The following is a 13,879-nucleotide window of genomic DNA, read 5'->3' on the forward strand; positions in this document are numbered from 1 at the left end:
TCTGTCTTTCTTTCTTTCTTTCTTTCTTTCTTTCTTTCTTTCTTTCTTTCTCTTTTTCTTCCAGGATAAGGATTTACAGTGTAGCCATGCTTGCTTTGAGCTTGCCAGTTCCTGACTGCACTCCCTGTGTGCTGGTGCTATAGATGTGCCACCCCTGCCACCGTATCCCCTTCTGGTCACTAATTCTAATGCAGGGTTTCTGTCCTTAGAGTCAGTTGTTATACAATTCTTTTAATCTGCTGGTATTTTTCCCATTATTTTCTTTTTTTTCTTTTATTTATTTATTTATTTATATTGGATATTTTATTTACATTTCATATGTTATCCCCTTACCCCATCCCCCACCCACCCGGGAACCCCCCATCCCCTTACCCCTCCTCCTTCTTTTCCGTGGATGTAACGCCCACCTACCCCCCCCACATCCCCACCCTCAAAATTCCCACCCCCTGGGGCGTCCAGCCTTCATGAGGTCAAGGATCTCATCTTCCACCTGTGCCTGGCAGGGCCCTCCACTCTTTCATATTCAGCTGAAACCCTGGATCCCTCCATAAGTGCTCCCAGGCTGGTGGTTAGGACCCTGGGAGCTGTGGTTGGTTGGTATTGTTGCTCTCCTCATGGTGCCACAAACCCTTTCAGCTCCTTCAGTCCTCACTCTAACTCCTCCATTGAGAACCTCATGATCAGTTCAATGGCTAGTTGTGAGCATCTGCCTCTGACTATGTCAGACTCTTGAAGGCCTCTGAGGAGACATCCATATCAGGCCCTTATCGGCATGCACTTCCTGACTTCCACATCAGCATCTACCTTTGGTGACTGCACATGGGATGGATACTCAGGTGGAAAGGTCTTCAAATGGCCCCTCCTTCAGTTTCTGTCCCTCACTTTGTCTCCATATTTGCTCCCTTGAGTATTTTGTTGCTCCTTCTAAGAAGGACCGAATCATCCCCACTTGGTCTTCCTTTTTTATGAGCTTCATGTGGCCTGTGAGTTGCATCTTGGGCATTTCAAGGTTCTGTGCTATTATCCAATAATCAGTGAGTGAATACCATGTGTGTTCTTTTGTGATTGGCTTACTTCACTCAGGATGATAATTTCTAGTTCCATCCATTTACCTAGGAACCTCTCGAATTCATTGTTTTTAATAGCTGAGTAATACTCCATTGTGTAAATATACCACATTTTTTGAATCCATTCCTCAGTTGAAGGACATCTGGGTTCTTTCCAGCTCCTGGCTATTATAAATAAGGCTGCTATGAACATAGTTGAGCATATGTCCTTGTTATATGTTCGAGAATCTTCTGGGTATATGCCTAGGAGTGGTATAGCTGGATCCTCGGGTAATGCTATGTCCAATTTTCTGAGGAACCGCCAGACTGATTTCCAAAGTGGTTGCACCATCTTGCAGTCCCACCAACAATGGAGGAGTGTTCCTCTTTCTCCACACCCTCGCCAGCATCTACTATCACCTGAGTTCTTAATCTTAGCCATTCTGACTGGTGTGAGATGGAATCTCAGAGTTGTTTTGATTTGCATTTCCCTGATGACTAAGGACACTGAACATTTCTTTAGGTGCTTCTCGGCCATTAGAGTTTCTTCCATTGAAAATTCTTTGTTAAGCTCTATACCCCATTTTTTAATAGGGTAATTTGGTTGTCTGGAGTCTACTTTCTTGAGTTCTTTGTATATATTGGATATTAGCCCTCTATCAGATGTAGGATTGGTAAAGGTCTTTTCCCAATTTGTTGGTTGTCGTTTTGTCCTATTGACAGTATCCTTTGCCTTACAGAAACTTTGCAATTTTATGAAGTCCCATTTGTCAATTCTTGATCTTAGAGCATATGCCATTGGTGTTCTGTTCAGGAACTTTTCCCCTGTGCCCAAGTATTCGAGGGTCTTCCCCACTTTCTCTTCTCTTAGTTTCAGTGTATCTGGTTTTATGTGGAGGTCTTTTATCCACTTAGACTTGAGCTTTGTACAAGGGGATAAGAATGGATCAATTTTCATTCTTCTACATGTTGTCCTCCAGTTGAACCAGCACCATTTGTTGAAAATGCTGTCCTTTTTCCACTGGACAGTTTTAGCTCCTTTGTCAAAGATCAAGTGACCATAGGAGTGTGTGTTCATTTCTGGGTCTTCAATTCTATTCCATTGATCTTCCTGCCTGTCTCTGTACCAATACCAGGTAGTTTTTTATCACTATTGCTCTGTAGTACAGCTTGAGGTCAGGAATGGTGATTCCTCCAGAAGTTCTTTTATTGTTGAGAATAGTTTTCGCTATCCTGGGTTTTTTGTTATTCCATATGAATTTGAGAATTTCCTTTTCTAACTCTGTGAAGAATTGAGTTGGGATTTTAATGGGGATTGCATTGAATCTGTAGATTGCTTTTGGCAAGATGGCCATTTTTATTATATTAATCCTGAAGGGCTCCCATTATTTTCTAACAAAGAGTTCACAGACAGTTTAGAAGTAGAGAGAGCTTGATTCAGTTTTCTTCATTTAACCTGAGGATGCCAGTGGCATCCTAACAACTATCTCAATGCCACAGTTCATATGAGGACAGGATCAAGGGCTCCATAAGATATATCACTGGCCTCCATCACCCCTCAGCCTCCCGCAGTCTCTGATGGACCAGATCTATGTAGAGCAATCATCAGAATAGGACACCGGCCGATAGAACAATATTCAAACTGCCTCTTTAATTTTCCTTCTACACGTCTGAATTTTGTTTTAATGTTCCTTCTTTCTTAAGAACTGATTGGTTTGGTGTAAAAAAATGCAGTCTTTTCCAACAATATTGTGTATTAAAATCTCTTGTTGGCTTCAGATGATTAAGATGGTCAGTGAGCCAAGAGGATCTAACAGCCAACATGGGAGAGTTAAAAGAAAGGAATAGGGGTCTAGCCTTTTGGTGCTAACTATGTGTTTGGCTGTTTGTGTATTTTCTCATTTACATCTCAGATGAACATCATGTGATAACATCTTTATTCTATACATTATACAAGCCAACTGATGTTCTAGCCAGTTCACAAGAAAGCAAGCCCAAGTTTGAAAAGCCCAAGTTGAAAAGTTGTATTGATAAAATTAGAAATTCATACTTTTTCTGTTTACAAAAACATTGAACTTAAAATATAATTTTGTGAATGCTGAATTCCAGAAAAATTCACAAATTATATGTCATTAGTAATAGTCACACTGCCACGGGAAGAGAAGCTTTGACAGTTTGTATTTGACACTTATATGGTGGTCCTTGTTGTTTTAAGACATGTCTTACAGGGAAAAACTGTGGGCCCTGAAGTAGGAAGATTATCCATGATTACATTTAGAAAATAGGTCATCTTCTCTGTGTATCGTCTGGGCCGAGAAGTATGTTGTGGTTGTCAATACAGCTGTCTAGCAATTTATCTTTGACAGTGAAAGAAAAAAGAAATACCATACCCATGAATTCATGAGCAGATGTCTGTTAAGCTTTCTGTCATATCATGTGACAGCTGACCAAAGGCTTAAGTGTGTGTGCATGTGTATATGTGTGTAAGATTGTATGTGTGTTGGGTGGCCAGGAGTCTAGAGAACACTGAGCCTAGAATTCATAAGCATTGTGAGAATCATCCATTAGTAAGCAGAAAAAAGGAAAGAGAGGTAGAAAGAGAGGAAAATATAATTTAGGGGCTTAATTATAAATGTGACCCAATAGTGCTTGTGTGCTCCTAAGGAATATGGCAAAGATAACCTTGCCAATTCCCACTCTTTTCTCTGTGCCAGCAGCTGACTTTTTATGCTTAGGAGAAAATGCCAATAATTCTAGGGGAAACTTATGCTAAGCAGAAACTCTGATAAGTTTCTAACAACAGGGAAGTTTGTATAGGAGCAATTAGTGCAGGGATTTTTGTTAAAAAAAAAATAAAGAAATGTCCATGTCCCCAGTGTGATCTATAAGGACATAGCAGAACCAGAATAGACTGGTGCTTATGTGTACTTCTTCTCATGTACTTTATTGCTTTGAATTTCCTATGATGTATTGATGTTGAGTTATCAGTGTGAACATTATCTTTGGAATTATGGAAAAAAAGTGATGTCTTACTGGGCCAACACTTCTGAGTCCTAGCAGAGATGCAGGTGGCATTCAGCCAGGAATTGTCGAGGCAGAGAGCCTCGAGTGCCAAGTTTCAGTGAAATTTTGCTTTTGGCGACCCCCTCTTTTTTTTTTGGTATAGAAGCTCATCTGTTAAAAAGGCAATGGTGTTATTTCAAATCTTGGGTTATGTCTTTGGTGATGATAATAACAAGTGTTGCCAGTTGATGGTATATCATAGATGCCCTCCAAACAAACCCTGAGTATGCCCATCTAATCTAGGGACCAATTTCCCCTGATATGATTAAAGTCTAGCCATAAAATTCCTTGCTGTTTTCTCCAAAGCAATTTTTCTTAGATGAGCAAATAGCTAACTAACTTCTTTATGACCTTGTCTATGTTTTCACATTGGTAAAGCAGATAGATACTCTATGATTATCCAGTGTAATATTTGTATATATTTGTAATAACTTGCGTTGCCGTTCTGTGCATTGTTGGACATTAAAAGCATCCTTGGCCTTGCGGGAAGTTATCAGCATCTTCGGTCTCTATGTACACTAGATGGTGAGAACACCCTTATCTCTGACCACCACAAATGTCTCCCTACCTTGCCAAGTGTCCCAATGAAGGGACAAAGTCTTCCAAGTAGGACAAACCATAGGAACACATAGAAATAGGAAAATGTTTTTATTTCTCACTTTTCTATGACATGCTTATTTTCAAAATAAGTTGTTATCTTCTATGGTACTATTGATAGATTCAGAATGTATGTCTTTGGGTGCCTTCCAGGGTTGTTTGGCTCTTACACCCAATGCTCCATAGTTTCCACCCTTCTCAGTGTACTATCTTCTTTTACACAGCACTCAGTTGGAAAGACACTTAATGCATGTAAGAGGATGGTAAATAGTATTTTCTTTTCCCTCTTCTTTCCTTCCCTTCCTTAACTAAGTCTTCTGATTATACTGGGTTTTTTCCTTCGGTTATAACAGAGCATTTCTTGGCCTTGGGTATGTATTTGAATTGATTGTAATTTCATGAATCCTGGGTCAAAGTTGCTTTGACCTTCTTCTCTTTATAGACATGGTTTATGTCAAGTTCATTTCATCACTTGACTCTAGTGCCCCACTCAAAGATAGTTGTAGAACATGAATATGTCCAGTGTTACCCCAGTTTATCTACACACACGCACACACACACACACACACACACACACACACACAAGTACTCTGGAGGGATATGTTTCAAAGCATAATGCTAAAATGGGATTTGACCATTTCTATTTTCTATTTTTGGTACAATAAATACACAATGAGTGTTAAATTTAAGAAATAAAATAAATGCTTTAAGGAGTTATTCTTGAGCTCTCTTCAATAGAATGCAAGACTTGGCACCTGTCTAAGGGTGTTACTAGTAATGAGAGTTGATTGAAATGGCATTTATTTTTAGAAGACACAGGGATGCCTGAGTCACCCATCATATTTTAGGGAGAAGGATGAAACAAGAAACCCCAAAGGAACAGGTGAAGGTTTGAGAGGCTGAGTTCTGTCATGTGCTCCAAGTTTTATGGGTCAAGATAAATGTATGTGTGTGAGCTCAGACAGAACTTTCCCGAGCTCCCAGGGGGCTGAATTTAGCAGTGAGCTAAGGCTCTGAGCCTTACAGCGAGTCACCCAGCGGAGAATGGCTAGTGTATCCTGGGACTGTGTATATTTCAAAGCTTCCCAGTGAGTACACTGTGTTCCTACAAGCATGTTGGGCTTGCCTGTCTCCAAGTAGCTTGAATAGCAAACACTTCCCTGAAATTCCATTGGCTGATGAGCTGGCTCACAAGCTGGCCATCGCTTCCAGAGCCTCAGTGAACCAGAACTCATAGACACAGTTACTGTGTACTTCTAGAAACCTGAGTGAGCTCTCATCAGGGAGATGTTTAGTGTGGTATTGGGTACATACTCTTTCTCATCATGAGAGTGGTGGTATAGCAGACAGCATCCAGGCTTAGAGAATACATCAGACCCTAAATCCAACTTCTACCACATGCTACACTTCACATACCACAAAGAAGCTACACAGCCTCTCGCAACTCTATTTACCTCATCTATAGAATGGGCTTTCTCTTAGATTTACTGTGAGGATAAAGGCATGGAACATGGGGGGAGCAGCCTGGTGTGTAGCAGCTGCTGAACTTTCCTTTCTCTCTGGTCATGTCCCAGATCTGACTGACAGGTAGCATCAGTGACAAATTCACCAGCTATTTGCTATAAAGGGACAGAGTAAACACTTCAAGTTTAGTGGGACAAGATAGAAAAATGAGGGAACCACATGCACAATTATATTACAAAGAGAAAATACATTTCTCCCAGTTTTAATTGATGAAAGTTAAGAATAGGAGTGTAAAATGCTTCATAAATTTCTTCTAATATAATCCCGTCTAATATACCATAAAATGGAAATAAAGGAATTATTTTTGAAGGACTAACATTTTACTGAATTATGGTTCAGAGTTAGGGCTTCCTGTCATCAAATTAATCGCTGTTCGCTGTATAAACCATTCTTAACGTGTAGGATATACCCAATAGCAGACTGGATTTGTTTCATAATCACATCCCCACAGCAGGACATTTTATTTCTAAGGCCAATCTCTACATGTGCTCTGACCCTTCTTATGAGTGAGGAGTAGATGATTTGAAACATAATTGATACAGAAAAGATTTTTAAAAAGGAAACCGATGATTTATTGTAGGTGCAAGGACAGAAGATAAAATATTGACTGTGTTTATCTATACAATGCTAACTTCGTCACAAAAATTATAGTTTTAGACTCTCCATGAACCTGTGGAACTAGTGACGATAATGAATGTCTGGTTCGATAATTCTTCTTCTTTTTTTAAAAAATGTAAACAGTTTTTAAAGAGTTACCATCTGGAGAGGAGGCTAATTAATTCTTTAAATAAACAGACTGTGAGAAGCTGTCAGCGCACATGCTCATTTGTAATCAAATCATTCTTTAACTAATATCCTCCTTTGGGGCCAAAAATCTGGAAAAGAGTGAGAAGGAAGTATCTGGCCACACAAACTGGCCACCTACAAAGAGAGTAAATAGTTATGAAAGCAGACAGCCACTTAAACAGATTCTCCCTGCTTTTGATCAAGTAGAAGAGAACGGGCCTGTGTGGCATGATGATCAACTAAAGCAGGACTTACCATGTGGTACATAAATATCAGAGTTCTTTCCTCTTAGCCTTCCAATAACCTGGGCGGACAGATTCAGGTTTATAGATTAAGGGACTGACCAGTGCTCAGGTGAAACCAGGACCATAAATGGTCTGTGAGGTGTACTCTTCCCATAAGGGACCGCATCTCAGAGTTGAGCTTGAGACAGAAAGTATCCAATGGAATACTGGAGGCCTGAGCAGCTGCTGGAGCAATGCAACATGTGTATGAACTGATAGGCAAGGGCGAGACCGTGCTCTGAATACCTGATAGACGTGGATGTGAGCTGACACAGAGAGATCAAGGATGGACTGAGATGCTCGGGAGGACCCAAGTGTACGTCATAGCTCTTTGTTATTTGTGTGGCAGGAAAGGATGATCCCTTCGCAGCAGGCATTAGAAATTCACCAAGAGACCAATGATGGTAAAGCTCTTTCAGATAAGTGTTTAAAAGTTATGAGGCAGGTGCTCATAATATACAAGTTTTGCAACTAACTATTTCTTGGAGAATAGCCAGTTTTGAGGCAGCACAATATCAAGATGTGGTCCTGTGGCTGAAGAGTAATATTTAAGTAAAGCGGATGTAGCCGGTGGGCTTTGGTGGTGAGAGTCTTTAAAATATTCCAAGCTGATGCAAGCATTCATATCTCCATCCATGTGTCAAGATAACATAGACAAAAATGGTTTAAATTATTTTTAACTAATGTCGTGGAATAAGACACAGTCTACATAAAAGCTAATGAAAAGCAGAGGTACTTTCAAGCAAAATTTATTAGGTATCTACTCAAGAAAAACACAACAGCCTTTGCTTGTAAGAATTCAAAGTCAATTACCTGAAAGCCAGGTATGAATATTTCTTTTTCCTTTTAAAATCAGATACAGAGAGTATAAACAGCAATTTTTCTTAAATATAACAGGCAACAGAGTTGAAGATTTGTTTTCATAAATGGTGTGAAAAAGTATTCATTTATCAGCAAAGCTGCATGTGGCTGATCGGCTGACTGATTTTCCAATCCCAAGTTTTTCTAATATAAAGCTGGTTGTGAACTGGATCGTAAAGTGGATTTCTCTAAGATGTTTCTTTACCTCCTGCCCCCAACAATGCTCCTCTGTAACGGGCATGTACATGTATTTCAGATTAGTTACAAAGATCTTTCCGATTCACAGAATTTTGTGCAGATGCTATCTTCCAGATTCACATTAGCTTGTGATCTGTGAAGACACCATGAAAGGCCATCTGCTGAAAGAGTTTAATCTCCTTTAAGTGCAGGATAAATAACAAATTGGGAGATCTCGATGTTTTCTGAACAAGTAAATAGTCTGTACAAAGAAAAGAAAAGAAAAGAAAAGAAACAAAACAAAACATATGTACAAAATATGCTAGAGTTTATATGTTGTATAAGATCAAGCATTGCCCATGGGAAGAAAGCCATAAAAAGTTTTGTCTATAAGGTGCTAAGGATGAATAGGTCTTCTGCAAATTCATTCAAAATACAAAGCTAAATCTCAGGGTATGTGGAATGCAGGCACCGTAAATCCATGAAATCTTTCAGGTTTGGTATCATTTTGTAGATCTGTTTTGGGGGCAGGAAACACAACCTGAGTGATTTAACCATTATTTCCAAAAGTGCCCAATGTATTCCTAGGAAGTGTTTTACACACACCAGAAAAAAAAAATCAGGCTCAACATATATATTCCTGTCTGCAAATGGAGTCAGGATTCTGGGTCTTATAGAAGAAAAATAATTATTGTAGTAAAAATAGTTGTATTGATCATAACCCTTGCTAAAGCCAGCCTTAACACTCAGGATGCCCCTGAAGTACTCTATAAAATAATGTGGGATTCTTTTATATTTCCATAAAATGTACAACATAGCATATGGGCTATACGTCCTCATACAATCTCAAATGTGTAAGTGTGCACCCAGTGAAACCTACCTACTGGTATTACTTTCATCTCTCTGCCTAACTCACTAACACTGCTTTTAAGTTTTAACAGGTAAATAAACCACTAAGAACTTGTTGTTCACGATGCTGATGATTACATTTTAATACACGAAGCAGCACTGTGAATTCACAACACGATTTGTCCTGTAGTGTGGCTAAGCCTTTCGTAGTCTCATAAGAGTGACCAAACTGCTCGCTGTTTGCACTTCTAATAAGCACAAAAAAAAAAAAAAAGTGGACAGGGAAAAGACCCCCGTGTGAAAATGTAATGCAGTCTACAAAAATCACACTCATCCCAGGGAACGTTCCTACGGGCTCCTGATTTTGTAATCACTGTGCATGAAACAACGTAGAATAAGTGCAGGCAAACAACAGCCAAAGTATAGTTGTCATATAGTGTAAACCAGAGCACTAGGCAAACTCGTGAAAGGAAAATATACTGCCAAGCTTAGAGTGAAAATGAGAACCATAGCATTTCAGAAAAAAAGAACAACCTTCTGGCTTCGCTTCCTGAGGACAGTGTACCTTCCAGAGAGGTGGAGATTCAGCCATGAGACCAGACAGTCTCCTGAAGAGTCTTTTTCTTTTTTTCTCTTTCTTTCTTCCTTAATTATTTCATTTTTTAAAAGTATGATCACGTTGTTCTGATTCCATACATAGGCATTTCAAAGTTCAGGGCAGAAAGCAGGAAACTGCATATTTATGTGGATGAAAGTTTGCCACGTTTCTCTAAAGCTCCCAGCCTTCCTAAGGCTCACAGCGGTAGTCCCTCTGCTGGTGGTTTGGTGGCGGCGGCAGGTGGAGATGGTAATGGCCTACTGAAAACCATAAGGCATGGCAGCAACAGGTCTGCTGGGATGTTTCAGGTGGGTTAATGCAGATGTGTGGCTGAAATGTGGTGTAAATTAGGAGTGAGGTGAGTCACAGCCTTTTGACATAGTTTCCGGGAAAAGTACCAAAGAATTTGGTTCTTCTTGAAGTTCCTGAAAACAGAAGCAATAAATGAAAAGGTATGTAACAGCAATGGAATGTCATGTCCTGTGTCAGCTTGAAGACTTTCTGTCTACAAGGGTTCGCTGAGAATGCAAGCTCCAAGTAGTTTGGGGAGGAATGAAGAAAACTCACTCTAAGACAATAAAAAGAGAAAGCAGGCAATTTAATTGTCTTGCCCGATGTAGTCATCTTTTCATGAGCATAAAGGATAGATTTCCATCACAGTGAGCTAAGTGGGCAAGCCTAGCCTCTCAATCTAGAAAACAATGGCACAGAAGAGCTGGGTGGTAGGACTTGGGTCATCATGATGCTAAACAAGGAGTGAGAGATAACTGTGAGGTGGTAGTGGGACACAATGACCCATAAAGCACAGCGGTTGGTTCTGGAGCCTGAGGCTGCCTCTGCAGTACCACAGTGGCCACTACAACGGATGCTGCCGGTATCACAAGTGTTATAACCTCATGCTCAGTGCTTACCTCACTTGCTAAATAAAAATGAACTGCTGCATTTCTTAATAAAATATAGAATTCTGAGCAATTTAAAAATGTGCAAGACTGGGCACTATTTGTCTGGGCACGTGGAATGAAATTCAGCCATTTGAGAGTGATTTCTAATATGGTCAGTTAAAATCAAGTGCACACGTGGGTATCTTTATGGCCACCTCCGGTTTCAAATGATACAGTTCTTTGGATGCTTTCTACTAAGCCTGTACTGTGCACGTTAGCACAGTAGATTGGACAGGGCCTCTAAAATTCCATTTCCCATTAATGTTGTATAATTTATTGATTTGGTTTGATTCCTATTCCTGCAGACCCTGTATGTAAACCATTTCTCTTTTCTTCGAGATGGTGATTAATGCAAACAGCAGAATCTAGCGCACGTGTCTGCCCGTGTGGCCTCTGCTCTTGCATTGTCTCAGTTCTGCTGGACCAGTCTCGAGAAAGCTTTCCTCCTTATGCTTTAAGGTTTTTTAAAAAAATGTTTATGTATATGGGTATCTGAATGCACATCTCTGCACTGCAAGTCCACAGTGCTTACAGAGGCCAGAAAAGGTGTCAGGTACCCCTGGAACAGGAGCTATTGACAGTTAATAGCCAGCATAGGTGCTGAGACTAGAACCCAGGTCATTCATCCTGCTGAGCACCTCTGCAGCCCATCTCGCTTCTTTCCTTTTCATCTCTTTCGTTTGTGTCTGGTGTACACTTTTGTCTACAAATATTTTCATAGAAGACCTCATGTCACCTCTTCATTGTCTACCTTGCTGCTCCCCTCCCCTAACCACTTGGTGCTGGACCGAACAGTTGAGCAGTGGGGAATGATAAGCTTGCTCTTGGCTGAGCTTTCAGTCTTGAAGGTGGTAACTATTATGGGCTTGCCTTTAAAGTGGTAAGGATGGAAATTCTCCCCTCTACTAATGGAAGTGGGGATGGATGGACGATCCCTAGACTTTTGGGATTGCTACATCAGAACCAGCAAATGGGTCAGGTTTCCTTTCATCTTGCTCCTCATCAAAGGGCATCTCCCCTGCTGACTAACGTTTTCTGTTGAGCATTGCAAGGTGTCGCTCACCTGGGAACATTTGGAGCTTTTGTTATTGCTATTGTGACATCACAGCCATTGCTTGTTGGTGCCATTTAAAGAAATTCTCTTTAGTTGAATCAAGACCAGCAGAAAATCACATATAACGGAAGCAATAAATGCTACACTATATTAAAATGCAGGGCTTTGGGAGTATATAACACAGCACAAATTCAAAGAGAGACGACTGTCACAGTGAACCATGCACGTGAGCAAACTCAAACAGATGATGAAAACAGCTAAATGTATCTTAGAATAAACAGGCACGTACCCACGAACCATCCGTCATCGCACTTTTCCATGACATCGACGACATCGCTTTCTCTGAGTTCCAGCTCATCTGCATTCCTAGGAGTATAGTTATACAGAGCCTGAAACCTTAAACAGGACAAATGGGCATGCTTAATTGACTTCACATCTCGGTGAAACCGGAGAAGATTGTTTAAGTCTTTGCTAAACATGGAAAGTCAATGGAGACATTCAGATGCTCACGGGAATCATCCCACTTTCAAAACTTACAATGAAAAATATTCGGGGAAAAGTTATAATATTCACGAATCAGGCAAAAGCATTTTGCTATTTGTAGGCTAGACCTGCACCTAAATCATCTAGACATAGAAGGTCTATCATTCAGATGCTACTTAACAATATAGAATATTAAATTAATGGTACTTGTATCGTGTTGCTATAGCAACAACAAGAGGGATTGCAGATTTATCTAGTTATAACCATAAGCAAACAACGAAGGTGTAGAAATGGAATTCTCAAATGATTCTAAATTGAATCATACAGAGTATTTTAAACACACATTTTGTAAATAACAATGTAAGAATTATTAGAAAAGGAAGACTATGTTTATCATAGGAAATCCTTTAAAGCAGGACTAGTGTTATAATCTAAATCAGGATTTGAGATGCTGCAAAGACTTGATGTAGTTCACCGTTGCCCTTGAGTCATAGATGACCCTTCATGTATGGTCATCCGGATCCAGCTCAGCTGGTAGATTATAGACTTTTAAAACTGTGTCCCAGTAGAAAAAGCAAAAATCAAAACTGTGCTTGAGTTTAAAAGTCTCCTTTGAAATAATCATATGTGTGAGAGAGAGTTATGGAGGGAGTGCCGCCATTTTGTGTTTCTTGTCTGAACTCTTTAAGAGACAGATGGTGACACTGAATCTCTTTGACATCCACGTTTAGGACTATTAACCTTGGTGACTATTAGCACTGGAACCTTGAAAAGCAAAGGCTGGCATTATAGAGGCTAAGAGAGCGGGGAAGAATTTGATATGCAGTTGGAGGGAAAATTTTATGATGTAACTTATCTATCGCAGATATGATTGGAAAATTAAAAGGAGTGTTAAATTTCCATTGCTTTTTATAACTGTCGCACCATTGTGCTAATGTAGAAAATAACAACACCCGGGGCACTGTGGATTTATTTTAGGCCACTATTAAAAAGTAGGTGAGCCCCAGTTTTTTTTGTAATAAGACCGCTTTACTTCTAATTACTTTATTGAGCTGGAAAGAAAATCATATTTTGTAGAATAAAGCTGTTCGAGTACTTGAATTCAAACACTGTGCTATAAACGTGCAACAGCCTCACTGGCTTTTTACTCTACTCTTGAGTGTCCCCTGATCATGGGATGCAGATAAAGTTGGCTCCAGGGAGTTCTAGGAAAGAGCTCTGCCTTTCCATAAAAACCATCATCTTCTGTAGCCTGGCACCCAACCCTAAAGTTCCCACATTAGAGATTTCTTCCTATGTTAATAATGTTCTCCTCTAGTGGGCAATTTTAGCCATTTTTATACTTTGAGCCATTTGGAGTCTTCTGAGGTCTTTTGTTGGGAGAGGCTTCAGCTTGTGGTCAAGGATAGAAACAAAGACAGACCCTAGAAGAGGTAGCAAGAAAGACTGGGAGGGGCCACCTCACTAGGATGCCTGCCTGGAGCCGGAGAAGAGGAAAAGTGTTATGTTGTCCATGTGTTCATCTGAGGCTGGTCAGGTGAGAGAATGGTGTAATTTTGGATGGTCACAAGGAAAGGGGCTGTCAGCAAGACCCCATATCCAATCTCAAGCTTGAG

General features: G+C 40.1%; 1 protein-coding gene across 11 annotated transcripts in view; it reads right to left on the bottom strand.

The window, feature by feature from the left end:
- Positions 1–8,032: 8,032 nt before the first annotated feature.
- Sorbs2 (sorbin and SH3 domain containing 2) overlaps positions 8,033–13,879 on the bottom strand; it is a 308,074-nt gene continuing 302,227 nt past the window's right edge. For 8 of the 11 annotated variants that reach the window (XM_028757677.1, XM_028757680.1, XM_028757683.1 and 5 more), the window contains 2 exons: positions 12,070–12,176; positions 8,033–10,210 (listed from right to left, as the gene is read on the bottom strand). In XM_028757677.1, coding sequence (XP_028613510.1) covers positions 10,149–10,210; positions 12,070–12,176 — 169 coding nt within the window. In that variant the 3' untranslated portion in view covers positions 8,033–10,148. The remainder of the gene's footprint in view (positions 10,211–12,069; positions 12,177–13,879) is intronic. The other 3 variants (XM_028757681.1, XM_028757687.1, XM_028757678.1) reach the window with 2 other exon arrangements.

Source organism: Grammomys surdaster, unplaced genomic scaffold (assembly GCF_004785775.1).
Source record: "Grammomys surdaster isolate TR1022 unplaced genomic scaffold, NIH_TR_1.0 126178, whole genome shotgun sequence".
NCBI classification, from domain to species: domain Eukaryota; kingdom Metazoa; phylum Chordata; class Mammalia; order Rodentia; family Muridae; genus Grammomys; species Grammomys surdaster.